Genomic DNA, 27,079 nt, shown 5'->3' with positions numbered 1-27,079 from the left:
TTGCCATGGTATAGTTCTTCAAGTTGCTCAGTCTTGATTACTTTATGTAAAATAGCTCTAATAAACCTATTTTATTCTTACGTCTCTTGCATTGCCTGTATTTTCAGCTACCAGCTAAATTTTGTGCTACGAGACCATAGCATGAGAGCAGACAGAAGTACATTTTTCCTCTCTGTGAAACAGCCTTAAAAGAAGCTGGAACGTGTATGGTGGGGGGAGTTGTTGAGATACATTGTTGTGGGAAGACCGAGAAGAACAGGGTGTCTACCTCCGTGACCTGTCTCTCGAGCAGTACTTGAGCTGAGCAGGACAGTGGTCGCAGAGCTGGCTGTGCCAACCGCTCGGGGAATCTGGTTGCCAGTGCTCCTTGCTCAAAGCCCTCCTGCCACGTTAGGCAAAGTCTGGTTGTTCGTACTTCAGCATTACATTGGGTCTAGGAGACCTTCTGCTGAAGACCACATTTTAAATACAGCCTTCTAGGAAAGACACACTGCCCATCTGGATGGGGTATTATTTCCCATCATTGAAATTTGTTTGGGTTTTTAATTAAATATCTAATTCTCCTTCACCATCTTACCACAGCAGCAAGAAAAGTAGTCTTTTCTCACTGTGCCCATAGTGCTCCTATTACTGAAACCCATTACTCCAGGACGCAGCCAGCAGGAGAAGGAGAGGTTTGGTTTTGTTCTTCCGGGCAGGACAACAACGAGATCCCACACGGAGCATAAGCCAGCCCGTACAGCTGTGGTGCGAGAAGCTGCTCAGCTTTCCAATCACTTTACCCAACAGCAGGCTTTGTGGCTGTGCTGCTGCGAGTGGAATCAGCCTTCATGGATTTCGCATATGACAAGCCAAGAATAAACACCTCCAAGCAGAGCTGGAGCGAGAGCAGCAGACAGCAAGCTGTGGCACAGGAGTCTAGCTATCGCTATGTTACAGTTGCCACAGTCTTCCCACGGACTTTTCTTTCTAGGAGGGGAGATGGTGACAGTTGCTGCTGTGCAGACCACCAGCCTGAGGCCTGTTACTTCTCAGGGAATTGCAAACTCCACAGCTGGACTGAAATAATAAAAAGTTTGCACCTTACCAGAAAGCCTGGGCATCGCCAGCTAGGTGAAGATCAAGACAAAGTTAGCAAAATAACAGATTGGCTTGGCAGTTCCTGCAATTAATACACACTGGTCTCAATAACATGTGTTTTCATTTAATAGCTTTCATGCTATTTGACTTTAAATAAGCAATACTGAACTACCGAGCCAGAGCACATCTGAGCACTAGCAGAAAAAGCTGTGGCAAGACACCCTTGTCGACACGCGGGGGGTGCTGCCCCCTTCTCCCCAGGCGTCTCCCAGCCGTTGCCTCCTGATGCCTCTTCTGCAGCCCCTTCCCAGCCGCTCCCAAGGTTGGGGCTCTCTCTCCGATCACAAAGGAGCGCTCAGAGCAGGCACCGCTCCTACCCCATCTTCATGGTTGCATTGCTAACTGCTTTCATGGCTTCTCATGCAAACCTCAGGAGCTAGGGAGTTTTACAGTGCTTACGCTGCAGCAAAGTCGGATATTCTGTGTGAAAATCATCACTATTTGAGGCTTGTCAGATGTGTTTTTGCTGTCTTTAACACTGACATGTGTCTATCCACACATCTGGGAATATGCTCAGTCCAGCTGTTTTTACTACCAGCATGCTTTAGACAGATAAGCAGAGAATACTGATTGCGCTGATCGCATATACCTGTGGATGTTACTCCTCTGTGTGTTAGGAGAGGTCATTACCATTTGTTTTGTCGGTGTATTTTAATGTTGATCAAGATATGTATTTCGGTGACATCACTTTTGCCCTTCAGACCAACTTACATACACTTAAGGGTACAAATTATTTCAAAGTAACAAGCAATACTTACCTGAGTTTTATCCATAATTAGAAGTCAGGTTTTTCCCGTAATGTGGGTTGCGTGCTGCCCACTTTTTGCAGGGGATCCTAGCCTGAACATCCCGGCTGTAGTCTTTCCATAGCACTGCAGGACTATAGCCGGGGCAGTTCCAAAAGCACATTTGCAAAACAAAAAGGCTGAAATAGGTCAGTGTGATGCTCCGTTTGCTTTTTAAATCCTAGATAAAGCATAAGAGTTTCAATCCCAAACTCCACAGAGCGAGTGGGAGGCACGAATCAATAGCAACACAAACACACCACCCCAAAACAGAGAGCCTGTCCAGTAAGCCCCGACAATTCACATCACTGAGGTCTGTGCTTGCTGCTTTCATGAGCATCAGGAATTGGGATTTTTTGGTTTCTAATGGCAAAAGCTAAAAGAGTAAAAGCAAAGGGAAAAGTGGGCTTGACCTGAGTAAGAAAAGGGAAACATGCTGTAAACAGGGAATATTTAGAGGGGGAAAAAAATGTGTAGCAGTAACTTTGCTATATATTTTTCAACGAATAATTACTGAAAACAAGTCAGAAAGTGAGAATGTAAGGCTACAAATACATTTGTACTACAACAGAAACACTTGCTGAACACTGCATTCTGCGCTGGAGCTCTGAAACACAAACGAAGAGAAGTCTAGAAGGGCTGAATCAGCACGAGAAGCCAGGTCAGAAACAAGTTTTTAAAGATACCTGCTAGAATTTTAATTTTTGCATTTGTAAGGCTCCTGGCTGACAGTTATAAACCACTCATAAATCAATGAAAAGTGTATTTTGAGCAGGCTGAGAAAAAACAGCCAAAGCAGAAAGGTTCAGTGCTGTGAAGGACTGAGAGTCAAAACAAATGACTGAAGAGCATAGGCACAGAGGGAGCAGGAAGCTTGAATGGGTGCAGACTGGAGAGGACTTGAAAGCAGGCAGCAATGGAAATTTGGACTATAAGGAAAGCGTCCCTGAAGGCTGATTCCATGCACGAGAGATGACTTTCCTGAGGCTGCCTCTATAGCCAGAGGAGACAAACTTCTCTGGAGCTCTGATCGGAGCATTAGTCTAAGCAGATGCTCCGAATCACCCACTTCCCTAACCAGAGGCCTTCGAGCCTGTCCTCCTAGTCCATAAACCACCTGAAACAAAAGTTACTGATTAACCTCAGGTACCCTTTCTCCATTAGAGCAAAAAAAGGATTTGGCAGAACATGGTAAACAAGATACTTAATCTGTTCATAATAAAGACACGTAAGATGCAAACGTATGCCTAAACATGGCTGAAAATAGGACTTCAGCTTCTCAGTAGCTTCAGGGAATGTTTTCAAGAATACGTAGCAGGTCAGTTCCTCAGAAGCATGTGATGAAAATGGCTGGACTACAAAGAAACATGAAAAGACCAAAGTGAGATCTCAGAGGAATTCCGTCAACAATCTTTATGAAAATAATCTGTTGTTACTAAAACAGAGTTTTGTGAAAAAAGCATGGGATTAAGTCTTTCCAGTTTTCAAGTTTCGTGTGATGAGACACAAAGTGAGTTCTTTCCATTTCTCCTTCTTGAAGCTTTCCGGCAATTTTCAACTGGCAGCTGGAGCTCCTCCATACATATGTCACCAACTCAATACAATATGTCCATTCAATTCAGAATTTAAAGAAATATGATTTTAGTTCCTGAGCACATTCTGCTGAGCATCTCATTAACACCCTGCCAAGAGTGTGAGAGAACAGTAACAGCCTTTCATAGGAAAACTCTGAATGCATCAGCTGCGTTATGAATTTGTGCTGCGTATAAAAGTACCACCTGGAACAGAAAGCAGCCCTGTATGTCAAGAATGAAACGTGGGAGGTAAACAGGACACATATAGGAAAGTTTATAGCATCTCTGCCTGCGTAAGGCCAAGTTTTAGTCCAAGCTGATTTCCTCAGACCTGGCTGAGGCACGGAAACCCAAACCTTGCCAGTGGGTGCTCTGAGCACACAAGTACGTATCGATTATAGTAAAGGCAGAAGAGTTTATAATACCTTAAGAGTGTCTGTGGACTTCCCACAACTGGTCTTCAGCCTTTCACAATTATAAGCAGACGGACAAAAACTCAAATAGAGCCAACAAAGGCAAACTGTACAAGTCCACAAAACCAACTTAAACCCCATGCTTGAATCCATTCATTGTATACCGCAGCATACACTTCCTGATGTGTAAAGTCTGGACGTCCTGAAATGCAAAAGACCAATTTCAGACCTCATCGTCTCCTGCATCCCCCTGCACACAGGCTGCCTTCTGGGGAGCGCTTCCTTCCGTGTTTTTTTGTTTGGGTGTTGTTTTGTTCTGCACAATGTCCTTGCGTGACCTCATCACGCCTTTTTGCTGAGCCAGGACCACTGCTCATTTGCTTCAGCACAATACCTCTTCCACATCGTTTGGGACAACGATCAAGGGTTCCATAAAGGTAATTAGTATTATTGATCTTTCTAACTGCATCATAATGTGTTCCACCTCAAAAATCAGCTAAATGGAACCAGAGATACAAATCATGAGTTTGGTTTGCATTACTCATCCTTTGCATCATGTCAAAATTGAGAAGGAATTGCAATCATACCCTCTTTCTGTGAACTGCATTTAAATCAAATGCAGCACATCCTAGGGCACATTAACAAGTAAAAGGAAGAAAACACTGCTGTTCTAAGAATGGGTTAACACCCTTCTTTCTAGCAGGAACGACAATATTAGTTCAGAGTTTTCCTCTGGGCATTTTAGTTTACCTCTTTGTGCTGATGCTGAATTCCATAGTCCCTCCACACTCGAAAACCCTGGAGCTTGTCACCCTGTCACAAAAACACTGCACACGCGGAGAGAACTGCTGCCAGCTGGATGCTCCAGAGTCTACCACATAGAGCTCCCCCGCTCCCGGCGTTACTGCCCATTTCAAACTTGCTGACTACAAAACATTTCAGGAATCATCCAGGTGGCCTCGACCAGCAGTGCTCGTGCGCACCCTCTGGGCGCTAGTTTCCATCCAAAAAACCAAAATCATGTAATGGTCTCTATGCCCTCAAGTTAGCAGGCTAGTTTGAATGGAAATAGTGAATAAACAGGTAATTCTTGCTATGTAAACAGAAAGCATCCATACGGCACGCCAAACTGCTCTTCTCTGCAGAGCATCCACAGCTGTTTGTGAGTTTTCAAGATACAGGTATGGGCTCTTGGTTCCTCCGCTCAGACCCTGGAGGTCCCCTTCTGTCTGATCCCTGGAAACAACCGGACAAGTGTCTGTCACTGGTTCAGCCAATCTGTTCTCCCAAGTTGTTCTGGCTTAGAGGTGATCAGAACAATCCAGTGAAACATCACTCCACCTCTTAGAAAGAGATAAACTTTAATCCTTGCAAGTGGTAGATCATACAACTCCTAGCTAGCTGGATTCAACCACAGATGGCAGGCAGAATTCATGCACTGTGCACACAGCCTGTTCCCCAAAACACATAGATGTGAACTAAAAGAAATGCCAAACAGCCAAGTAAAACTCCACTTATTTTCCATATGGCATTACCAGGCTTGGTAACTGCTGCAGTATGCTGCAACACATTAACTAACTGAAAACAGACACACAGTTCTGGTCATTTAGTAAACCAGTATTTTTATACATGCTTGCTTTCTTTTTGGCCACATGAAGTCTTGTGAAGGTTAAAAAAAACAAACAGAAAAACAGACACCTAGATACAGCTTCCTCTCAATTTATTTGGCAAAGTAGCAATTCAGACAGTTCACACAGCACTTATTCAAGCTCTTCAAATCTTCTGCATTTCAACTTGTCCTCTTCTTCAAGGAGTTTTTACTTCAGAACCATTGCTCCATCATGGAGGGGTTTTCATTTTCCAATTCCTAAATGCTACTCCTGGATACTCCTTTCTGTCTCAGTACCTTGACTATCACCGACCCCTTCAGCAGAATGGGTGCACTAATCCCAACAGCCTTGGTCCCTGAAGTCTTACACCTCCTGAAGTGGTTCTCCAAAAAAAAAGCTGTCGCCAGGTCTCAGCTTTATCACCTCTTTATCACCTCTTCCAAGCTAGGCTGGCTTATTACACTGTGTCCAGAGACAAGAGTTTGGATACAGTTGAGCTCATATCTTTCATTTCACTGATTAAATTAGCGAGAAGATGTAAATAAAGCTGAACTCAAATTGAATGATACAGTGACCAAAAGGTTGAACATTAGCATGCATCATTTAAGATATTTCACTTCAACACCAAGAACTAGATTCACAGTTGATTGTGGGTTAGTACAAATTTGTCAGACGCAAGTGGGTTTTTCTGAATTGTATTTTCTAGAATACACGCTATATTAATTCCTTTACAAGATTAATCTTTGTGTATGTGCTCCCAGGCTGCAGTCAGATCAGGAGGTGGTACATTAACTTCCAAACATCTAAATAAATAAAGCGATACGTAATTTTTACACAGGAATAGGATGGGGCTGACCTTCAAAAGGAAGGTTATTTAAAATGTTCCTCTTTCATATTCAGAGGCCTTTGAATTTTAACCTTTATGCTTTCAGGGATTAATCCTATACAAAATTATTGCTGTTCCATCACAAAAAGTCAAATATATTTTTGCAGTGATTACTATGGGTTGTTTTATACAAGTTATTTTATTCTATGATCCTTTTTACCATAAGAAAAGAAAATAACGATAACATGCTGTTTACTTTAATTCCTGGTTGCTCAAATCTGAGCAAGATGACTCAAGACACACCTCCCCCCCTTCCCAAAGCAGCTCACCTTACTGTACTGCTTTGCAATTTGCTGTTGACATTTTGCAGCACGAAAACAGAAAACCTGGGGCAGAAAAAAAGGTTTATAGCCTTCCACTACTCTTCTACATGAAAATTGAACAATTGCATCTCTATCTGTACTTAGGTGTCCAGGATTCATTATTCCTTCTGCATGTATCATGTTTTCTTTGTACAGCAATTAAGAATTCACTTTCTAAAAAGCTAGAATTTTTCCTGGGTGCCCACAGTTAGAAAAATGAGAACGTTAATACAGCAAATGGCTTTGCCAAAAGCAACTTTCTTTCAGAACCAAATGATTTTTTTTTTTAATAAATAATCTAACGATCCATCTCTCAGTAGTCTACTACATACTGATCCTAATCTTCACACAAGCACACAACCCCCCTTTTGCTTTTAACTTTATTTGGCAAAGCAGCATTGCATGAACTGTTCAGTGATTGGGACACAGTTTACATCATATTTACAGAGTTAAATCCATGTGCATCACATCAGTTGTGAGCTATAAAGCAAAACAGAATTTCAAGACTCCATTAACTAATTTTAGAAGGAAAGGGAAAACCATGTCTGTTATATCCAACTTGAACAGCAATGTTTGATAAGAGCGGCCACCCACCTCTGATGTCTTGTTTAATATATACAAATGCCTGGTTTTAAGGTAATAAAGCAGCTGATTGTATCTACTACATGCTAGTCTATGACACCATGTCAAAAGCTTAAAAAGGAAGTTCATCTCCTTTTAGTAGCATCTAGCAGACATCAGAACACAGAAAACCTGGTATTACCTACGTAGTGTCATAAGGTGCACAGAAGCAGTTTTACCAAGGGACACAGGAGCCGAAAGAAGTGAGTGTTCAAGCACCCCCATCAAAATTAGAGTTCACAAGCTATAGGTCTTTATCTGCAGTTTTGCAGAAATTCACTTTGATGAAAGTAAAATAAAGGCATGTTAAATAAAACAGTGCCCACATAAAACTTTCCACCATTTCTTTATCAGATTTGCCTTGAGCATCTAAAAAAAAAAATAAAACAAACACCACGCTTTTCCATGCTGATAACAACAGTATAACGAAGTCCAAAACAAGCTGCAATGCTGTTGGTTTTCAAAAAGCTTTTAGAACTGGAGATGAGCAGTCCACTGTAACACTATGTTTGGGTCAAGATGATGTAGCTTTTACAATTCATCCCTGTAGAAAGAAAACACATGCAGTTATGTTTCTCCTCCCCTTGGAAATCATATTTGAAAAGTTTTGATACTCAATCAGATTACACTTAAGTGCTCAAGCACATCAGCAAAACCTCTGAAGTCTCTTCATTTTAGGGAAAAAAAAAAAAACCCACACACAAAGGAAAGGCAAGAGCAATCCCATATCATCTCATACTATAATGTGACGTATCATGAAATATGGGTCCCTCTATTTTACATTTAATGGATCATTTGCTTTAACGAACAACCCCCGCACCACACAGCTACCTGTCATCCAAACTCTGTTGGTTACATGCCGGCAAGAAACTGAGCCAACTTACTAGACAGTATTGGCAAAAACCATTCTCTGTAGCTGTCAAAGAGGCAAGTTTAGCTTCAGCTGCAGTCTTTCAAGCAAGCTAGGAACACAATCTCTCATCAACATCATGCAGTTTGTACCACCTATTTTATTTATTTCACAGAGGAGCTCGATTAGCTCCTGAAGGAACTATGCTAAATCAGGACTAGGTTATGGAAGGGGTGGGGGTGGGGTGGGGTGTGTGTGCATGTGTTAAAAGGAGATTCAGGTAGTAGAAAGAATGCATCAAGAAGTCTCTCTAAATCATTATGAGGAATCTAGAAGACGCAGGTTTTTGTTCCTGCAGGACATTTAAAATACATTGAAACAGGAAACCCATAGAACCCATATTCCAGCAGTGAAATTATCATATATTAGTGATTTGTTTAATATTTCTAAAGCATTAACTTTAATGCAAAATGTCCATCAAATCTGAAAGCTGTGCACTGTACCATTACGAATGTCAGAAAATTCAAACAGAAGTGTTTGCTTTTTTTTTTCTCCCGCAAGGCACAAACAATCTGTAAGCTCACAACAAGTTTGCTGCAATTTTTCTTTTAGTAGGTACATCACCCTCATTACCTAAAGCAAACACTGTCCGAATTAAGCAAAACTTCACTAATGTGATTGCTGGCTCAATACACAATAGTAATTCCAGCTATCATGCCAACTAACGCACAAAAATATAGTGCTACATGCACACAAGCAAAAGCTTTGAAGTTGCAAAGGCATTATTATCCTTCAGGAATCACATAGCATGGAGTGACAGCATGCAAAACATTTTAAAAGCAACTGAAAAGGCTGTTGCATCTAGTGCTCAAATGACTAGTTTTCTACCTAATGCAGCTGGGATGCAAACCTTGTGATTTGTTATGATAAATATTTGCACTTTGCACTGCCTTCTAATAGTGAGGTACTAACCATACAGCTTCAGTGTTGCAGTAATTACAGAAAGCAGAAAAAAGCAAAACGGAGAAGAATACATCTTGGCAGGGGTAAAGAAAAATCTGTTTATAACCAAAGGTTTGAAGTTCTCTACATTAGCCTATTTCACAGAAAGGGTATTTGCTTACTTTAAACAGATGAAAGTAAGTGAACATCTGATACTCAGTTTAAAAGGCAGTGCCGGTGAATTAGGACAAGTATTTCATTCACCCTTAATGTTTCCAGGAGCTGCATCATCAGTTAATATTTACAACTTCAAAAAGCGTATGTAAGTAATGACTACTGCTATTGCTGGTTTAGTCTCATATGCCTAATTGCTGATATGATTTTCATCCTGATTCCTACCACATACTCTCATAGCTTTGTAGAAGGTTGGCCTTTTACTGTGACAAATAATTCTTAATCCTTTAAATCCAAGCTACATCCTCAAGAAATTGTAAACCTAAGAAAAATTCCACATTTACTCTGAAACTATTAAACATGATAATTTTACCCAGCCACAGACGTTAGCAAGGTTTTTGCATGATGTTGCTAACGCACTTAATGTATTGAAGTGCGGTTTCTTTTCTTTTACAAAATGGTATTTGTATTTAGAATTCAATTAAGTGATGCTAACATTTCAATATTTTAATTGCTTGTATTTTGCATTGCTTTAAGCTATTCCTGACCAAATAGTAATGTTCCTGTAAGTTAAGTATATCCTAGATGTTGCTTTCAAAATAAAGATTTTAATATTCTGTTTATTAGAACATTTACTGTAGAAAGCGGATCAGCTTCCCACCAGAGATTTTTCACTCACCTTCACTACTCATTAATCTAACAACAGCATACCAGCCCAAACAATCCATGATGTATGTGTTAAAATTATGCAGCATTTTTTTTCTATTGTTGAGAAGCTGAGCTTGTATGTGCACTATTGGATTAGACATAGACCTGTTGGAGCGGGTCCAGAGGAGGGCCACAAAAATCATCAGGGGGGTGGAACACCTCTCCTATGAAGAAAGGCTGAGAGATTTGGGGTTATTCAGCCTGGAGATGAGAAGGCTTCAGGGAGATGAGTGGGGCTTATAAGGGGGCTTATAAGGAGGCTTATAAGAAAGATGGCAGCAAACTTTTTAGCAGGGCAACTTGCGACAGGACAAGGGGGAACGGTTTTAAACTAAAACAGGGTAGATTTAGACTAGATATAAGGAAGAAATTTTTTACTATGAGGGTGGTGAAACACTGGAACAGGTTGCCCGGAGAGGTGGTAGATGCCCTGTCCCTGGAAACATTCAAGGTCAGGCTGGACAGGGCTCTGGGCAACCTGATCTAGTTGAAGATGTCCCTGCCCACAGCAGGGGGCTTGGACTAGGTGACCTTTAAAGGTCCCTTCCCACACAAACTATTCTATGATTCTATGATTATATATATCATAAAGTTACAGAAAAGTCTTAGATCATCACTTCTCAGCTTTCCACCTACTGTGAACAGCTCGCGGACTTAAATGCACATTGCAAACCAGCATCAGTTGATCTGAACTTCAGCTGTATGGATCAGAAGCTGCCAAGCTACAAAATCTACCAGGTTTCAACTACTGGTAAAAACCAGGACACTTGCCTATCCTCCCAGCAGTGAAAGATCTATCCTGCCTCAAAGCCTAAAAAGACACTCAAAAGACAACTGCTATTTCCTTGTTAAAAATATCCTGTTGTCCTCTAGAGCCATAGGAAAGATCTACTAATTAATTTGTATTTTTCTCCCTTTTTCCTGGCCATGACTATTTGCTGTGATTCTTACACAACTCATGTAATTTCCCCCCACCTTCATATATGTACTCCTTCCAAACTGCTTACTAGCTCCTGCTTAGTAAGCAATAGGTTTTAAGTCATCACAATAGTCCTTTTCAGGCCCTTGGAATTCTAGCAAGGGAATCACTCATCTAATATTGTCAACTGAGGCACCAAAGCAACTTTATAAGCTCAAGTTAAAGCAAATTTCAGAAGTCAGTACTTAAAATCACCATGCTAAAAATAAATTTAAGAAAGTTTGAAAAATTTTGGCTTACTAGTAGGGAAAACATACACAAGAATATTCCACATTTCCCATTGGGAGTATCCAACAACAAACTAAGAAACATTCTCAGAAAAATCTAATAGGTAGCATTTCAGGTAAGTGTCAGAGTTCATTATGGAAAAAAATAAAAATCACAAGTCTTATCAACAATAAGAAATAACAGAAGCTTGGGATACAGGTAAGTAATGAAGTTTTGCAATGTGTCTCCACCTCTTTGGTGAAAGGCATTCAAATTACATATTTGAATGAGCATTTATAAATTTATCTGAAATCTGTACCTCACTCTTTTTGTCCACTTTGCAGTGGATCTTGTCATTAAGCAGCATCTGACTTTCCCTTTCTGATAGATCATTCATCTATGAAAAATATGCTGTCATTACTGATACTGTATTTCTCATTCATATTAGGCTACACTCTGAATTTCAGTATCTGTGTAGTGTTGCAGCAGCCAATTATTTCTCCCTTTGTAATTTTAAAGGTAACTAGATGCAATATTTGGACATGTAGCATTTTTAATCTGGAAAGGTGCTGTTATAAATTATTTATTATTTGCTATGATCAATCATCAAATTGAGAGAGTAGGTTGAAGTGACAAAGAAAAGGCATTTTCTCTGCAACCTATTATATGTTACATCACATGCATTTTTGCGTAACACATAAACTTTAAATTTAACCTAAAATATTTTGTGCAGAGATTCTTTTTGCCAAAGTAAAATAAAAACTTCAACCACAATCATGAGGCTGCATAGCCAAAAGAATTCTGGGCAAACAATTCCTGCTAATTTCAATTGAAATCAGACAACTAGCTCATCAGGGGCATTTGAAACACTGGATAAGAGTTTCTAAGCAGAAATATATTAAAATATTTCCTAATAAACACATTTTCCAAAAAGGTACTTAATCATGGGGTATGTAGACATAAGTGGGATACAGTAATAGCCTTGGTCTAGTCATTGCATTTTTTGCTCAGAAAGGGTATACTGTCATTATAATTTTGTATTTTATCAGCAAATAGGAATTTAGCATGACATTTATAAATAATTTCTACTAATGCAATACTCTAAGTTAAAAAAAGTAATTTGTTAACTTTTTAAAACAGCTGCCTGTTTGGAAATAAAATCCATGATTGCAACAGAGACTCATTGCTAAATATTCCTTACATTGTTACCCTCTTTAACTTGTCTCTCCATATAAGTAGTAAGTGAATTCTCACAGATAAGTAAACCAGAGGGAACTGGTTTTACACCAGAACTGCCAATAAGGTAGCCAATAAGCTGTGTTCTCAACTGTGCGGCAGAAGAGGTCTTCTCTCCTCCCTACTTATCAGTAAGGAAAAAAAAAAAAAACAATTAATAATTGGGAATTTTTATGTGAAAGGATAAACATCCTTACCAGCATAGTCACATAAGTGGGCACCTACTGCTGGATCTCTGGCACACTAATCCATTTCATTTTGTACGAGAGGTGGGGTTCCTGTGTATATTCTACTTCCAAATGTCTCATGGAGTCACATTTGAGGATTCCCACTAATGTTTGGAGCTTAAAAATACTACTGCAGCTGAACCTAAACTAGAATATTATGGACTAATTTAAAGAAATCCAACAATATTCACAAAATAAGATTCTTTATTTAGCACCACACACCAATTTATTGAAATCCAAGGAGTCTTTTCCTTCCACCTAGTCCAGATTTTCTTTTGCTAGAAGTTCCAGTTTTACATAATGAAGAATGATGCAAAGCGTCTGAAGGTAGGTTTGACCTCCAACACCACTTGGGGATGAAGTCACTGTTGTGCTGTTTTGTAAAGAGCACCTTGCAGCCCTAGTAAGGAACTTACTAAATTCTCTAACATGGGAATGGCTAAGCAAAACTTCAAGTGGCTTCTTTCTTGCCAATTGGAAGGTCTGCTAGTCTAGGAAAATGCTGCTGGCCTATTGATTGTATTTTGTGAAGGGACACCAATTCTTGACATGATGAAACAGTTATCTGCATTAGGAATGAAACTGCATAACATAATGTAAACTAAGAAAATGACAAGCTAAACACACAGAATTCTTGAGCTACTCTAAAAAAAGATAATTGTTCAATTAATTTTAGATTTACAACAACTAGAGTCTCTCGTACACTACAGCTCTTTATTACAGAAAGACTTAAAGATGCTCTTTCAGAGGAGTTGCTAATTGATCTCTGCTTACAGGTCTTCAACAATTTAGGAAAAGATAAATTGAAATCCAGGAAGTGCAGAAAAAATACCTCTTTCATCTTTGATGCTAGCATAGATAACAAATGTTGACTTATAATTAGGAGTTTCCTTAGCAATGCTGGCTGACCATACACTTTGGACTCACCAATAAGGAAAAACAACAAAAAAGACAGATGTGACCTCCTGTAACGTCAGCAGTGCACTGGCAGTTATCCTTGAGAAGGGAATGGGAATTTTCTTCAGATCACAAAAAGGACAATTAAAAAAACCCCAAACATTACAAGAAGTGGACTTCTGAGATTTCCTTTAACAGAGATTTTCAAGTCTGAACCAAATTTAAATGTACATAGCAAGAAGAAGCCTCTATGCCACCGTAGTGATCAAGGTAACCCTTCAGGCTAAGCACTTACCTTTTCTGATAATACCAATGTATATTTTTAACACTTAAATTAAAAATAAATAAATAAAATCAAGACGTATTTCAGAAAAGAACAGAAATTGGTAAGAAAATCTGGGGAAAATAACCCCACAATACTCATGACTGAAGGCGGCCCAAAGACAATCTATTACTTCTTCCTGAGCTAGCAGAAAAAAGTGAGTACAAAGCTGCACAGAAGAGATGCAAAGACCTTAGAATTCTAGTCCTTAATACACTACACCACCTTCACGAGCAGCAAAGGATAACCACCATCTTTCCAGAAACCCTTCAATAAACACTATTTATAAGAACACACGTTGCTGCTATGAAAAAACACAATTGCTGCTATAATCAGATCAGGTGGAAATGGATAAAAATCTATAAAACCTCTCTGGAAAAAGGAAGACTTAAGAAGAATACTTCTCTTTTCTGGAGTAAGCAGAGCATGGACTCCAAACTTGAATAAAGTCCACCACATTTGCCAGAGGAGGAAACTGACCACAAAGCAAGACTTCCAGAGCCTTACAAGAGGCAGGAAACCCCTCAGTACCACGCTGAGAGAAATTATTAATTTGCATAACAAATACAAAACATCTGAATAGCAAGCATGCTTCACAAGCTTTGAACTAAGGAGTAACTCATTAAGTTGTTCTAAGAGTAATTTGTACATGGCAGCTATACAGTAATCCAAGAAACACTGAAATGAGGTTTCAGTAAGCAGCAGTAATGCAAACTGCTTTATTTCTACTTTTTATGGTCATTTTGATAGCTTAAACTCTAAGTATTCATTTATCACTCTAAATATTCCACATCACAAGCTATTCTCCAGAATATCAAGGGAAAAACCCCAAAAATCTAAATTTAGGAGTTATAAAGCTCAAAAGTTGTTTTCAGAACTCAATACACATCTATGCACTTCATTAATTTGTGAATGCAGAGAATACATTCACAAGCATTTTCTGCCAGGAAGCAAAACAGGACTGCTGCTTTGTTCATTCGCATACTAATGCCTAACATGGTTTAAGCTGACAGCTGTGTTATGTCTATGTTACTGGTCATTCAATTCAGCAAATCGGAAAGTTTACCACCTCTAGAAAAGCCTTTAGAGTTTGCTGTGTTGGCAAACACAAATATGTCCCTATCAGATGACATTAATAACATGTCTCAGAAAATTTTCTGAACACTACTCAACTACATTTATACTTCAGGGAAGAAGGGTTTACCTTCTCCGCTTTCTGCTGCTTGGAGGCTGAGGGAAAGTGCTCGCAAGATTATCTATGTTTCCCACAAAGGATTTTACAAATGTTTTTCTTCATTTGTGACACTTCAGAAAAATAAAAAATGAACACCCAATTACCACTAACTTACAGGACAAAACAATATTTATTCTTAAGTAGTATTTTACACTTTACCCTAATTACTGGGCAAGCTAGTTATAAAAAGTTCATTAGAAGGGAAGTTTAAATTTAGTAAATACTGTGTTCAAAACAACAAATAAGAAACTTCAACACACCAAAAACTAAAGAAAACATGTCCAAAAGAGACAAAGTGCAACCCATGCAATATTTTCCTTCTGCTTTTAAATTAACTCAAACTTAGCATAACCTCCTTTTGGTGATGTAGCAATGCAGATTGAGTCACTTTTCACGGTATGGAGGAGCAGAAAGCAATGACAGCAGCAAAGGCAGGCCTTGCAGTCTATCTGCTTAAAATTCACACCCTTTCACCTTGCATGTGTGTGGAAGAAGTGGAACAGAAAATCACTTCCACCTGGACCACTGCTTCTCTTTATCTGTTAAAGGCACATATATCACTCCCATCAGAGGCTTCATTTTGACACTGCCATCTTCTAGTTTGTCATACTGTTCGAGCATCTGGTTTCCCCCTGCAGGACCAACTGGTAATATCAATCTTCCGCCAGGCTTTAACTGATCTATAAGCTAGAACACAACACAGAAATTAGAATGTAACCAGCCACCTCAGAGAAGATGGATCCTAAGTTTGTTACATTAGATTAATAGCTTTGCCACAATTTATCTATCTACTATTGTGCAGTAGATAACTACTTCAATTAGGAAAAATAAAAAATGCACTGAAAATGAGAGTATCACAACAACATGGTACAACAACTGGTATTACAGAAAAATTCACAATAATTTCATATAATTCCAAAAGAAGGTAAAATAGTAATTGGATTAACTGGGTTGGTTGCAGTTTTAGTTTCTACATAAGAGAGGAAAAATATGTAAATCACAAATTATTTTTACAGTAGATTCAATCTTTTTAAACTGCCAATTTTAACTTTGATACTTAGTGTGCACCAGTACAGGCCCATTGTCTAACATTTTTGGGATAAGTGTTCTCCCCTTAAGCCCTCAGAATAAGATTTGAGATTTGTAACTTTTTTATTTATCTTCCTGGAATAATTTTAAGTTTTCTACAATACACTCACTACCCAACAGCTGCTCTTTCATTCTGTGAATGGAACATTTTATGAAACTAGTCTAAAATATATGAATATGAGTAAGATAAGTGACAAGTAAAAGAGTATGTGAGAGAAATGCTTGGGGTTTTTTTGCTTTCATAATTAAAGAACGAGGCTAATCACAGTAGTCTCAAGGAAAATTCAGTACTTCTCAGACACCATGAAAAGAATCTTAATCCATGTTACTAACAAAAGTTATAATTAAGAACTGTTTCATTCACTAATAAGCTTTAAATTACCTTTTTAACTGTCATCTGTCAACACTTTGCTGGGAACACCCCCCGACACCCACCCCAAACTAAAACAAACAAACAAAAAACCCAACGACCAATGTCTGGAAATGTCTAACCTGTCTATAGCACCTCAAACCTCCAGTCCTTCATTATCCCTCATTAAAGTTCAGATTTAAAAAAACTTAACTGGTATCTAGCACAACAAAATCATGCTATATATTCCCATTCACCTGATGAAAGGAAAAAAAAGAAAAATCTTATCTACAAGAATGGACTTCATGTATGCACACTCTAAAGTCCCTAGTTACTCTTCCGCTTCTCTAGTAAGAACTGCCCTGTATCCACTCTGAAAGCTACAAACACATGGCATTGTCCTTACTTCCAGCTGAGCACATTACTTTTCCAACAGGCTCAACGCCTTGGAACCTGGGAAACAAATACCTAAATTTTGTAATTCAGTGTTTGATAAACCAAATTAATTCATTAAACAAAATGCTACAGTTCATTGTTGTAATAGAGGGTTGTGCACAAGTCATTTAAAAGTATGTTTATTTAGAGGACAGTTATTAGAACATACAGCTTTTGGAAACCAACAGGAAACCCAATTATAACAAAAACAAAAAACCCACACCATACAGTAATACCACCCTGCCCACTGATACTCCCACCAGTGCAAGTCTACCAAGTATTTTACATATATATGCATGTAAAATGTTCTTTACAGCTAAGAGATTACTGAATCACACACATAAAACATAAAGGCTTACTGCTTGGGGCACAACTGGTGCTGCAGCTCCTACGTGAATCGCATCATAGGGAGCTTCTTCTGCATATCCCATTCTTCCATCTCCCACTGCAAGAAAACACTTTTTTTTTTTTAATATTTTCAAAAGGAGTGGAGAAAACACCTGATCTGCCATATCTATAGGTAGATAAAAGGCTATGCTCAGTTTCTTCTGCTGAGCAGTAATAACATGATTAAGTCAGTTTAAAAATATTAACACAATTGTAAAATAGATGCAACAAAACACCCTCATACGTACATACACACACTTATAAAAGATATGAAATATTACTGAAACACCTGAAATCAAAGCATGGATTTATAACGAAAGTTCTTGGAGACACACGGTCCACCCAGAAGAGATACTTAAGTATATATGTGCCCTACCATTCCAATGCAGGTGACTTTTCCCCTCATTTACACTCTTAGAACATACGCTTTGCTTTGCCTTGCCTTCACGCACACCATTCCTAAATATTATGCAAATCATAAGTCTAAAGCATTAAATCTCAGAAGCACATACCAGAAAACTCCAAAGGTGAGGAAAAGACAACGCAAGTATTCACATGGACTATACACCTATAACTGCACTACCAGTTGGAACAAAAGTCCAAACCTACACTCATACATTAATGCAGTACCCCTTTGACAGCAGATGGGTCTCACTATCCTTCCTGCAGACAATTGCTGGACTAACACAGATAGCCAGGTCAGACCTGTGGCTAAAGCTCCAGGTGGCTGCTTGGAAGATGTTAGAAGTAATTAAGTTACTCAGAGGGTGACCAATGCAGCTTCAGCTTTGGTAGAGAACTCATGGAGAAGCACACTCACAGGTGTCTCATACCATCCCAGTTATGCAGGATGAAAGGGGAACAGATTGGCTTTTTTAAGCCACTGAAATGTAGCAAACTAAACTAGACCCTGAGTTAAGTTTTGAAAGAAGATTATATGAATGTGGTATCCATAGTATTTACAAGAAACCAATGGGAAATTCAGAGCAAGTTAGGCAAGCTCTCTCTAGAGTTATTTAGGAACAAAATAAGTAAATGAGGCTAAACTATCCATAAATTCACACTCAGTGGGTGCAGAAGTCTCAGTGATCAGTCAAGAAGAAAAAGCAACGACACTAATGAACATAGTCTTCTGCTCAGCACAAGTAGTTGTTTGGGGTTTCCTGTGTTCAGACTGAATTTTGACTTCTGTGCAATCACTATTATCATGGGTTAATTAAAAGGCTGAATAAGTCAAAAGTAGTTCTAAGCCCATGCCAGAGGCTGAAAATTTGTCAACTTTTTGCCTTCCAACAACTCACAAGGCAGGAAAAAGGTGGCCATAGCAGGTTTAATTTTGACCTCAGTGATAAGGAGGGCCACCTGGACAATAACAACACCCTTAAGTATCCAAGAGTGTACAGGAAGATCTGGACAGCTCCTTGAAACGGTTAAAATTGGGGAGTTTCTCATCTTCCATATTAGGTCCTGAAACAAGACCCTGCAAGGGCTTTCTACACCCAAAGCTTAAGGACTATAAGAAGAGAGCATGGTTCCCCAGTAGCTGAGAAGCCCCTTAAAGCTCAGTGACTTATTTTCTCATATCATCAATTCTGACCAGCACAAGCTCCAACCAAGGGCCACAGGTAGAAGCTGCCAAGCAAGAACTGCCAATGCTTCAAGAGAACTCATGCCTATCAATCCCCAATTCCACTAAGTCAGCTTTTATTACTGTTGCCAGTAATGAAGATGAAAGTTCCGGTATTTCCAGGGCTTAATCTCTCTGACTCTGCCAAAGTGGGTTCTACTGGAACAACCACTTCAATGCACTTTGTACAGTGCTACTAAGCAAATATACCTCCTCTAAAGAGGAAGTAGTGATATGTTACTGTATCAACCCGCTGTTCCATCAGAGAAGGCAATGGAGAAAGACTTCTTTAGCTCAAACATACAATACTGCTTTGAACGATACTAGTTACACAGGGAGATAAACCCTCATTCCCTAAGATGCAGCAGTAGGCATTAGAAGCAGTGATCTCCAGTACTGCTGGCAAAAGAGGAAGATATTGCCAAGCTGAAGAAACAGCTGTGAAAGAAACTGCTAAGTTGTCTTCTGAAGAATGCATGTATTCTGAGACTTAAACGCCCCTTGTGCGCTGCCCAGAGAAGTCCAAATGCGACTTCTGCACATCTTATCACTTCACTGACAGTAGTAAAAAGGACCCAAAACATCTAAACCCTTTGCTCTTAGAATCAATAGTCCAAACCAAAGCTACCATTTTCAAAATCAGCACACACACCAAAAAAAAAAAAAAAAAAAAAAAAATCATGCTCCTTTATATGCATCAAGCACAGCATGGCTCTTCCCTTTTAACATCCACAAAAATTCTCCTGGTTACAGCAGTCAGGTATACATCCACCCACAATGGGAACACACTTCTAGATATCCAGAAGATTTAGGAAAAAAAAAAAAAACAAAAAACCAACAACACCAAAAAACACACACAACAAAAAACACACGTTAAGTTGGCATCCATATATTCAATGTGATATAAATTATTACATTATTCAATGTCCAAGGGGAAACAGCAGCCCAAATTTTGAGCTTATGCTTACATTCTGAACAACATCACTCATCCTTCTGAGATCTCCAGTTACGTGCAGCCTGTTAATGAAGTAATCACAGTAGTGGGTGGCAGGTGGTGATAAAGGGGGAAGTAGTGTCAGGACATTCTGACATAAAAGGGTTTTGTAGCTTGTTTTTGAACCCAGACCTGATCTGCTGATCATGGTACTTAAGCCTTCAGTGTCTCTGTGCAGACCTGTTTCACACAGAATTGTAGCATGAACACAGAAACAGACGAAAACTACTTCACTGTGGTTAGAATACCCTCATCCCCTCTGGCTATGTCTGCATCAGCAAATAGTGCAGTACAATAGAAGCAGATCTGTACAGCAAAACAGTTTTTGCTGAGAACCTGATGTCCATGCAACATACGCATTTCAGAATGATCGCTCTGGTCTAGTTCTAGTCTTACTGGCTTAATATCCATTAACATATCAAACATATTTGGTTGCTTCTCAGAGCACATTATCCAGTCTAGGTTCACTCAAAAGGAATCAGTTTGAGTTCTCCAGGAGCAGTCTCATATGAGCCAAAGTGTGGTAAGTGGAAGCAGTTGAGAGATTCACCTCAAAGTCACCCTCCTGATTTTAAGAAAAAACAAAACAAAAAACAAACCCCACAAACTAATAGAGATATACCCTAAGTATACCTACTCCTCTGAGTTCTCAGTGCAGCTCTATTACTGAGACACGCCAAAATAATGTCGATGCTTCTGAAATGCAGTTATGGCATATCTGAGGTGTGACAAAACAATGGTGAATGTTTGAAGCATATCTGTCAAAAGCCAGCAACTGACTTACCTAGTCTTAATTCATACAGTTGCCATCACCAATCAACCCTGGGTTTTCAGGGGTTTTTTGTTTGTGTTTGGCAGTGGGGTGTGTTTGGGGTTTGTTTGTTTGTTTTTTTAAAAAAAAAACAACACAAAACAAAACAAAAACAAACAAACAAACAAACCCAAAAAACAAAAAACCCACAGCTCTGTTTGGATTCTAGCTCCACAAAGAGCTCCCAGGAATCCACCACAGTTGAAACATTCTTCTTCTCCACCTAATTCACAAAAGTGCTACTTGTCCATCTGTATTTTTTTTTTAAATGTACCTCACAACAGAACTATTCAGAAGTCTTAGTCATCCTGCTACACAGTCAAACATAATATAGATGATGATGTTTACTTAGAATTCTAGACTCCTAAGAGCATGAGAGTTTGTTTCAGGTATAACCAGAAGCATAAGTCCAAATTGCTCTTGTACAGCAAGAATGGAAATCATCCCCCTATTCCCACTCTCCAGCCCCAACAGTCTCAGTATAACTTCTTTTCCAAGAAAGTTTAAGGCATAAGTGTTCTCAGTGAGGGACACTGCATTTTATACACGTGTACAAGTACTTGTATTTGATCAGCTTATTTAAAAAAAGATTTATAAAAGTACCTCATTTGGGGAAGAAAAAAAAAAAAAAAAAAAAAATCAAAATGGTAATTAAGAGCCAAACATCACGTAATAGTAATTTTTCCAAGCAAGTTCCTTGTAAGAAACCTCAAAATAATCCAGACCTTCAACTTCTTTTTAAACTTAATGAACAGAATGATAGTGAAGGAAATGCTTTCCTCCTGCCAGCTTTGCATCTTCTTAAAAAAAAAAAAAAACAACATCTTTTTCTTTTTAGTCAAATAAGTATTATTTAAAATACTTGTCCTTGTATCATTTTAGCATTATTTCCTCTCAGTAACTCTGACTAAATCAAAGTAGTTTGCTGTCAATTAATCACTACCCTAACATACAAAAACTGTTAATTTAAAAAAACAAGTGAAATAAACTTCAGTGATGCATACAGGCAATCTATTACTTTTTCCACTTGACTGTGTGTGCAGCTTTCTCAATTACTATATCAGAAGTATGAAGGCTTTGTTAAAATGCCCAAATTTAGATGATAGTACATTTATTCAAGAAAAGTTGTGCATTCAAACCCAATTTTAAATAGCAAATTTAACATGACAGACCTTCAGCATGTAAAGTTACTTTCACCGAAAAACACTTCCCTATAGAATGATTACATATTCTTTAAGATTACTAAAACTCATATTCTCAAAACTGTATGAAGATGGTATTTTTCAAAGGCCTAAAGATGACTTGGATTTTTAAATTTTCATTTGGCTCCTCTTTCTTTGGTTTAACTTCTTAAATTAGAATTTTTAATCACATCCAATTCCAGTCAGTTTCAACCAGCTGCTAGAAAGAATATCAGTTTAATTAGTAAGTATATCAGTCTGATGCTCACCAATCAGTTTCACTCTTCCTGAAGACAGCAATGTGGGATCATCTTTTTTGACATTATTTATTGAGTCATCTACTAGTTCTTTGATATGATCAATTCCTACAACTTGTCCTTTGGGACCAACCTGGAATAAAAATATACAGTTGAATAATTTCTGCTAGTTTTGTTTTCTTTATAGAATGAGTATTTCTATCTCCTGAGCCCATTTCTCTAAAATAAAAACAAAACCAGTAAAGTGGTAGTATATTTTCCCAATGTTATTAAAACTACTGCTTAGAATGACACATCCTGACTGCTAGAAGCAACTGCTAATTAAAGTTTGTCAGTACAGTCTTATAAATACTTTTTACAGTGATCTTTTTGACATGTGATTCAATTAAGTTATACTATTAGTGGAGATTTCTCCTCTGAATTTTTAAAAGTTAAATTTGATGAGTGTTTGCACTACCTGCAATAGAAAGTAACAACTTCAAGGACAAAACTAGAACTAACCTCCTTTCATGTTGTATAAACTTACTTAAAGATTAAGTTTTTCTAGAGAAGACCTTACTTTAAGGAAAATAGTAAGCCATGCATTTTGTTCTAAGTTTTCTCAAGAATCCTGTTCTTTCAGAAGCAAACGCAGCAATTAACAGTCAGGGACAAACTACCTTCCACCTACCCTTGCATTCATGAATCTACTTTCAGATTTACAGCTCTCTTCCACAGGAAGAGTGGAACTTTTGAGAGCTCGTTAACTCACAAAAGGTCACAAAAGATCTGTGTATTCTGAGGGGAAAAAAGGCCTACTAACAAAAACTTCTCCATTACAGGTATTTCTTCTGGAATTGTGTCTTTATTCTAGAAAAATTATTCCAGTTTTGGAGAGAGGAGAAAAAGAATCCAAACCTTAAAACCTGACCATTTTTAACAGGATCCAGCTCAAAGAACACAATGGCAGAGTATGTCCTAGCAGCCCATGTTGTCATACAGCTTTGTCTTTGGACACATTTGAATGCATTAGTTATGATTCTGTATCTTACATTCTAATGTTGCTAAGACACGGAAAATTAACAACTGGTTATGGATAACATGGGTGGGGGTGTGTGTTCTGTTTTCTTATGGACAAGTCCTATGTTAAAAACATCCGAAGAGCAGTGTTATCTCTTCTTCTTCAAGTGGAAGACCACCAGCCTAGCCTTTGAAACAGAGCAAGACACATGGCAAGTTTTCACTATGACAACCACAGGTTACTATTTGGAGGAACACCTGGCAGTCGGTTGTACCAGAAGCTGGCAAAAGATGCAGTGTAGTCCAACAAAGGGTAACTTCACAGAAATTAAAATTTAGCAAAATGGTCATAGCATGAAATAGCCTGATATAAAGTAAGACAACCTCCTGCTACATGTCACAGTCTGTTACACTATTGCTGAGCCCTCATCAGTTAGCTCTGTCTATTACCCTGGAACTTTGAAGTGTGTGCAATCGAGACAACAGCAAAATGGCACAATTTTTGGGATCTCCATGGTCTGTTTGGAATAAAAATCTACCCCACTCTTTTTATAATTCCAGTACTTACAGGATGAAAACTACAATTAATTTAATTTGCCAGCAACCTTCAAAAGTGAATAAACTTACTTAAATTTGTATGCTCTGTAGATAATTTTATCACAGCAGTTTAACATGAAAACCCAAACAAAAATCCTAAAGATGCTTTACTAGTCTAAGTGAACATAAAGCCTTCCCAGAAGTACCACAAATTAGATTATCATCATAGGAGTAAAGCTGTCATGACATCAATGTGCACTCAGGCACTTGTGCCGCAAATGCGAGCTATTCATTCTAGATCTCAAGTAGACAGAGAGGCAACCTCCACATGATCCAGTAAGCACATCCCCAATTGAATTTGATAGCAAAACACTTTACCACCATTCCCTATAATACACTTCTTTCGAGCTTTTGTTACTGTTAGATAAAACTTTACAGAGAAAGAAAGTCAGAGTAGTACATATTGTCTAATCTACATTCATTCAAGTGGATGAAGCAAGATCCATATTGCCCAGTAACAATGCTATCAAACAAAACAGAAGTATTTATCTAATCTTTCACAAAACACGTGTCCGTAAGGCATTCCACAGCATACCACCAAGGAGGATTCAGAAGAGGAACATGACATTCATATGGCAACAAAAAGATGGTGTGATTAGCTTCAGCAAAATTGGAAAGAGATTTCCTTTCTGTGCTAATTCTGACTTCCCTGCAGATGTTTTCAGCTATTTTTATATAGCTGTTTTAAAAGAAAAAAGTGCACAACCACATCTTATCACGTCTTATCTAAAATGGCTATTCCTCTACGCATTCATAACTTTTTAGTGAGAAATACGTACAACTTTGACAAAAGTTTTAACACTTGCAGGATTGGAGTTCCCATGCATGCTATTAACACTTGATTATTGACTACAAAGTTAGACCAAAAATAATAGGTAGAAAGTTGAATAAGTGATATTTAAGATTTTCTCTAAACCGCAGTTTGGTTAACTTATTTCAACTACAATTTTTTTTATTTTAAATATGGCAGCTAGCACTTAAAAAACCTAAATACTTTTGCTAGCGCATTGCCCAATCCTAAACATTCTTATCTAATTCTTAACACAGGAAACCAGAAGTGATTGCAGACTCAACAGATCAGTGCTTGAAAACGGAAAACTAAGTAGCAAAAAAAACCCATAGGAGAATTTATCATGTGCATCACCATATTCCAAATTAACTTCTCAGAAAGACAAAAAAAGAAAAATCTAGTTGGCAGTTTAATGAAGGTCTCTGCTAGTTATAATGCAATGATAAAGTCCTGGAATGGAGAAGGAAGAACGGATTATATTCCACTAATAACTTAGTCTAACAGTACTGTAGTTAACAGCCATCATAAAACAAATTTTTTCATCTTTTTTTCCTGATGTAACATGGGGTGGAACCACAGAGAGTTCCTTACATACAAGTTGAACAACCCAGAGATTAAGTTACTTGGAAAATATGTAAAAAGAATATAAATTAATATTTAACTTAGAAAAGATTAAATGGATACTTAAACTGATGCTCATGCAATACAGTAACAAGAAAAAAAAAGTTAAATTCAAAGACAATTTATATACATACAATATATTTTCCTATGGAAATAGGATTCTTTTAGGTTTCACTAAGCTCTCATCATAGCAAGAAGACATGACAATTGATCACAACAGAAACATTCATAGCTACATAAGATAATATAAAAATTGGGCTGGACAAGACAAACATCTCCTTCCTTCAAGCTATAAAGCAACCACTAAAGTGTAATCAAGAAAAAAAACCCCTCCCCTCTAGGCAGTTTCTTTACCACCACATGATTTACTGGGTCCTTTAACTCAACCATCTAGTATCAGCTAGGGTAGGAAATGGGTACTAATCACACCCAGGAGAGTAAATTATTTTCTGTATAATCTACATCAGTCCACTGTACGAAGGATGCTCTCCCCACCGCCTTTAATTCAGAGTTATGTTGCAGTTCAAGCAGTTCTGATAGTCAAGTGATTAAACTAAATATCTCACCATTCGTGAAAAGCATGCTGTAAGGATTCCACTTCCAGATCCTACATCAAGTGCTTTGGCTCCTTCATGTAACTGATCAGACAGAAGTTCAAGAGCATATGCATGCTAAGAGAAGACGACAGAGACAGAAAATTTCAAAATATTTTCAGTGTCTAGTTTACCCAATATATGTTCATTTCTTCAGTGATTTTGGGCAATGCACTGAGGATTTGTGTAAGAAATTTCAGAATTATTTTCCATTACAAAAAAAGGGGGGAAGTTAATTACATGATATAATCATTGCTATTTCATTGACTTCAACAAACCGTGTGTGTGCGTATATATATTTTTTTTTTTTAGTACATATAGATGTAAACTCATCTGACCATTCAAGCTTCTAGCTCACACTCAGTTTAGATATAGTTATTGGAAGAGACAACATAAATCAATTTAATTCTCTTCAGGTCTGGTGGTTCTTACTGTTCCAGCAGTATACAGCCCATAAAGAATTCAGCTTATCATTATGCTATATACATTGGAATATGCTGGGACAGAGGCTAGTTAGGAAGAAGGCAGCTCTGGAGCATCATGGAAAATGGCTATTAAAACTACCTCTTGTATTACCTGCACACTTGCTGAATCAAAGAGCAGGAAAAAGAGGTTGCCTTTAACAAAGGCAGATAGCCAGGCTCATACATGAAATGTAGTAGTCTACAGACACACTTCATGAGCAGTTTTGCTTTCCTACATGGTGCACCAGTACACAAACTAAGCTTAGGTCACACACTAAAAAACCAATTCATTCTTTAATGTTTCAGAGATAGCCATTACCACACTCTTACCGCTTAATCCACCACACCCAGAAAACAGAAATAATTAGAAGATTTATTGTTAAAACATTTATTGTTAACATTTGCTTAGACAATGTATTTCCTTTTTGCTCTAACACTTCATATACTACTAGTGCTAAGCTTAGGATAATTCAAGGATAATGACTTAGGTGAGTTAAAACTTTGAAAACGTAACTAATATTTATTTTCTCACTTAGCCACAGTACTCAATCATTAATATCTCTATACGAAATTCCTGATTGATAACTAGGTAAATTCTAACCCAACTAGGTAGTTTTTAGTCAAGAGGAGCAGACTTACTGTGTATTGACACTTTCCAAACATCACAAGGACAAAATATATACTTCTATTCATCCTTCATCTCAAATAAAGAAACACAGGAAAATTATGTCTGTTCTAGATTTATGTACTTAAATCCAGCTGGTGGCCGGTCACGAGC

General features: G+C 38.1%; 1 protein-coding gene across 1 annotated transcript; it reads right to left on the bottom strand.

Annotated features, from left to right (window-relative positions):
* Positions 1-6,959: 6,959 nt before the first annotated feature.
* Positions 6,960-25,915, bottom strand: PCMT1 (protein-L-isoaspartate (D-aspartate) O-methyltransferase; the record flags this gene model as incomplete). Its single annotated transcript, XM_009585071.1, has 5 exons — positions 6,960-7,875; positions 15,625-15,794; positions 17,340-17,425; positions 22,250-22,370; positions 25,811-25,915. Coding segments are annotated over 5 exons (495 nt in total), but the record flags the coding sequence as incomplete, so codon positions are not given.
* Between the last annotated feature and the right edge of the window lie 1,164 nt (positions 25,916-27,079).

This window comes from Fulmarus glacialis, unplaced genomic scaffold (genome assembly GCF_000690835.1).
Source record: "Fulmarus glacialis isolate BGI_N327 unplaced genomic scaffold, ASM69083v1 scaffold17099, whole genome shotgun sequence".
NCBI lineage: Eukaryota > Metazoa > Chordata > Aves > Procellariiformes > Procellariidae > Fulmarus > Fulmarus glacialis.
Note: the sequence above shows the minus strand (reverse complement) of the source record. Positions and strands in the feature narration are given on the sequence as shown.